Source organism: Volvox carteri (genome assembly GCF_000143455.1).
Source record: "Volvox carteri f. nagariensis unplaced genomic scaffold VOLCAscaffold_17, whole genome shotgun sequence".
NCBI lineage: Eukaryota > Viridiplantae > Chlorophyta > Chlorophyceae > Chlamydomonadales > Volvocaceae > Volvox > Volvox carteri.
Genome location: NW_003307560.1, coordinates 2023776 through 2027899, shown reverse-complemented (window position 1 = coordinate 2027899; position 4124 = coordinate 2023776). Strand labels below are relative to the sequence as shown.

At 60.4% G+C, this 4124-nt stretch overlaps 1 protein-coding gene across 1 annotated transcript; it reads right to left on the bottom strand.

Moving 5' to 3' along the window:
* Positions 1-348: 348 nt before the first annotated feature.
* VOLCADRAFT_37304 (uncharacterized protein) lies at positions 349-600 on the bottom strand (the record flags this gene model as incomplete). Its single annotated transcript, XM_002950087.1, has 1 exon — positions 349-600. A coding segment is annotated over one exon (252 nt), but the record flags the coding sequence as incomplete, so codon positions are not given.
* Between the last annotated feature and the right edge of the window lie 3524 nt (positions 601-4124).

Here is a 4124-nt window from a genome sequence, read left to right as displayed (position 1 = left end):
TGCAAACACGTGATGCAGCAGCCGTGACGGGCCACTTAGGCTGTGGGAGCTGGAGGAGGAGCACACTTTTCTCTACTGTGAAGCAGGCCTTCCTTCCTTCCTCCTCCTCGTTTTTCTTGGCCTGCTAACCCTCCCTCCCGCTACAACCGCAGTCCTACAGGCCAGTACACACGCGCACGGCCCACCCTGACTACCGACATCACGGAATCTGCATTCCGCAAACCCAACATACGCAACCGCCTCATAACCATAAACTTGCACGCGCCGTATCCAGCACCACCACAGACCCCGGATCCAGACCACCACAGACCCCGGATCCAGCACCACCACAGACCCCGGATCCAGCACCACCACAGACCCCCGGATCCAGCACCACCACAGACCCCGGATCCAGACCCCCCGCAGACCCCGGATCCAGCACCCCCGCAGACCCCGGATCCAGCACCCCCGCAGACCCCGGATCCAGCACCCCCGCAGACCCCGGATCCAGCACCCCCGCAGACCCCGGATCCAGCACCCCCGCAGACCCCGGATCCAGCACCCCCGCAGACCCCGGATCCAGCACCCCCACAGACCCCGGATCCAGCACCACCACAGACCCCACCAACCGGTACTAACCTGACGAGGAAGTGGCGGCCATGCCCGGCAGCGCGGTGTTGATTGCCCCATAGAGGCGACTGGTGCGGGACCGAACGCCGCCCAGCCTCGCCGCCCGCGCAGCCCTCCGGCCCATCTCCTCAGCGATAAGCCCGTCTAACCGGGCGTATACCTGCAGCCAATCCGCCAGACCGCATAGGGTGCCTCGCGTCCATGTTTCTTCCAGCCAGCCAGCCAGCCAGCCGGCCAGCAAACGCGTATCCGGGCGGGCCGGGGCATATACATCCCCAGCCTTCCCCAGCCTCCCCCCTCCCCGAGCCTTCTGTACCATTCTGGGGATGATGCTAGAAGTCGAATACTTTTTCAGTGTTTACTTACCGGCAAAATCCTGTCCTTGCTTTATCATGCAAGGTTATGAATCGAAAAATGTGACATGTTTTTCCTCCTAACTGCTCCTAACTGCTCCCAACTGCTCCTAACTGTAGAGTTCCAAAGAAATACATACATGCAGGCAGGCGGCTGGCAGAGGTTAAGGCCTGACTTCTGCTCCCAGTTGACCCAGTCGACCCGGGTTCAAATCCGCCTGCCGGCTCCTCGGGTGTTTGAGGAGTGATGAAATGGGAGGTGGCCCCCCATCTTATGGACGGTGTAGGACGTGATAATATCAACTTGCGAGCTGACCAGGAACTAAGTTGATGCGCCGTTGATCCGCTAGATTTGGTTGGATGCTGGTGGTGAGTTGCCGAACCCAACGAATACATTCTGAAGTCGGATGGGGTGACGGATTAGGGTGCCCCTCTAGCAGGGGAGAGCAGGGACTGCCCCGGGAAAGGGGGCCGCTGGCGAAGTTAACCACCCTGTAACAACATACATACATGCAAACGGGCTGTGCAGGAGCTGCCACCACGGGCTGTACAGGGGCTGCCACTCTCTTCACAGCTATAAAAATAGTTTCAACATCTTTGGCCATTCCCATTCTTCCGCCCTAATCTAATAGCTCGCCGGTGTGTTACACAGGCTGGTAATATATGGACATATATATTCCTCCGCCCGGAATGGTCCGGGGGCATTCTTAATGTCCATTTTACCTTCCTTCCGTACCTGCGCTGCCGAAGGCCTGCTGCGCGGATCCTCCGCCCAGCAACCCCGAATGAGGTCCGCCAGTCCCCCGGGCACCCACTCCGGCAGCGGCGGCCGCCTCCCCTGGATCGCCACCGCCAGGATGATGGCGAACAGACCGCCCATCGGTAACGGAACGGGCATTAGACCGCCAGCGGCAGCTCCGCCGCCACCGCCGCCGCCGCCCTCAGCGCCGTCGGCTGCGCCACCTCCGGCGCCCATTCCCGCCGCTGCACCTACGGCCACGCCCATGGGCGCTCCCCCACGGACGAGATGGTCAAAGGGCACCTTGCGAGTGAGCGCCTCGTATATGATGCAACCTAAGGGGGCCGAGGTATACAGAGAGGCGGACACAGGCGTCAGTGGGATGCTGTGACGTTTGCGGCTTCTGGTCGAGAGGGGGGAAAAGACGAACCACGAGCGAGTGAACCTTGGTCCAACCCGGACATGACCTGCGCGCCGTGAAAACTCGGGCCCTTCCCCACATCGCCAGCTACACTTTGAAAAAGGAACTATCCGGCGTCCCCAACAACCCACATCGGGAACACACCCACCCAGGCTGTACATGTCGGCCCGCTCGTCCACCCGGGTGCCGTTGAACAGCTCCTGGAAGGGTTAGGAAAGGGTGAAGGGCTGCGATGAGATTGTGTGTGGAGGAGGAGTGGCATGTAGGAGAACGAATGAGGAAGAAGTGGAGCGTGTGTGCGCGCGCGCATGCGCGCGAGAGAGAGCGAGAGAGAGAGAGAAAGGGCCCTGTCGGGAAGTGGACGATGTAGTTCCAGGTGACGTGTACATGTATACACGTGTACACATCAGACAGACCAAGTCTCCTTTTACAGCCTTGCGCAGCCCCAGATCTGCTCTCCCGGCTGCGACTCCCCAAGTCGCTATCACTCACCGGCGCCATGTAGTTGGGCTGCGGTTATTCCGTTGGCGTCAATACCGTTGGCGTCAATACCGTTGGCGGCATTTCCAGCAGTTGTGGCGAGGTAGCGGCGAGGTGCCGGCCAGGTTCAGCCGAAGCAGGGGCAGGAGGGGGACGAACAAAAGGCGAGGCCAAGCCAAAGCAAGCCGAATTAGAAGCCAAGCCAAAGCATTTGAATTAAGAGGTGAAAATTCCGAGCACCGATGCACGAACGCGAACCAGGGAGCAGCAAGCACGACGTTCTCAGTTCCCCGAGCAGCAACATTCATTTTTTTAAATATGTTGCGGCGAGCTACAGATCAACCCTCCTCCAAACCCACCCTCCCTCCCTCATCACTAACTAGCTTTCGTTGCCGCGGTATCTACAAATCAAGTCACTATGGGTCAGTATTTTGCTGCTTCTCCTCCTGCAGTATTGGTGTTAACTTGGGGCATCCGTCTATGGTTTTTTCGTTTTTCTTCGCGTCAATCATCTATGCTTCGTCGTAGCCTCATCACCCCCTTCCGGCGGCATCTCAACACTCCCCCACCCCACCCCCCTCCGCCATGCCCCTCTCACCGTGCCGCCTTGCTGAGTCACGTTGACGCAGGAGCGGTACGGATCCTGTGCGAGAGATCAACGTGGTGAAAGACGGGAAGGAAGGGGGGGAAAAGACGAACCACGAACGAGTGAAGCTGGGGGGGGAAGGGGGGAAGAAAAACAGGCCACGAGGTTGCTGGGCTACCTTGCCACCCGATGGCCGAGATGACACGGGCGGCATTGGACAGACGGCACAATGGCGGGGAAGGGGGGGGGAGGACGAACAACGAACGAGTGAAGCGGAGAAGGGGGGGGGGACCATGTGCCAACAACCACATCAAGCCTCGGGGGAGACACGACGGCTTTCAGAGAACTTGCTGCGTGTTCGCACTTTCACGCCCCCAGACGCCTGACTCCCGCCCCCCCGTTCCATCCTACCCTCCCCCCAAGCCCAAGCCCTGTGAGCTACTGCCCCACGGCCCCCGGGGTCTCTCCCCCCCCAATTAGGATAGGCGACCCCCCCCGACGGGGCCTCGGCTCCCCCTACCCGGAGTCGCGAGATGCCAAAGTCAGCAATCTTGGCTCGTCCTTTAGCGTCAAGCAAGACATTGCCTGGCTTGAGATCTGCGTGTTGAGGGGGTCGGGGGCCCAGAGGGGGGAGGGGGAAACGAAAGATGAAAGATGTCGCGTGAGCTGGCGACAGGCAACCACCACAGGCATCCATTTCCTGCTCGTGGTCAGCGAGAACCATAGCACAACGTGCGTGCACATGGACATGTTACTTTAGGTGGGCGCCCCCACACCACACCAGCGCTGCAACGGGCGCGCCGCGACGTGTTCAACGACGACAGTGCCATCCAACCACGCCCTTACCCCGGTGCAGCTCCTTACCCCGGTGCAGCACCCCGAATCGGTGCAGGTGCGCCAGGCCCTCCGCCACGTCGCGCGAGAGCTAAGTGCGGA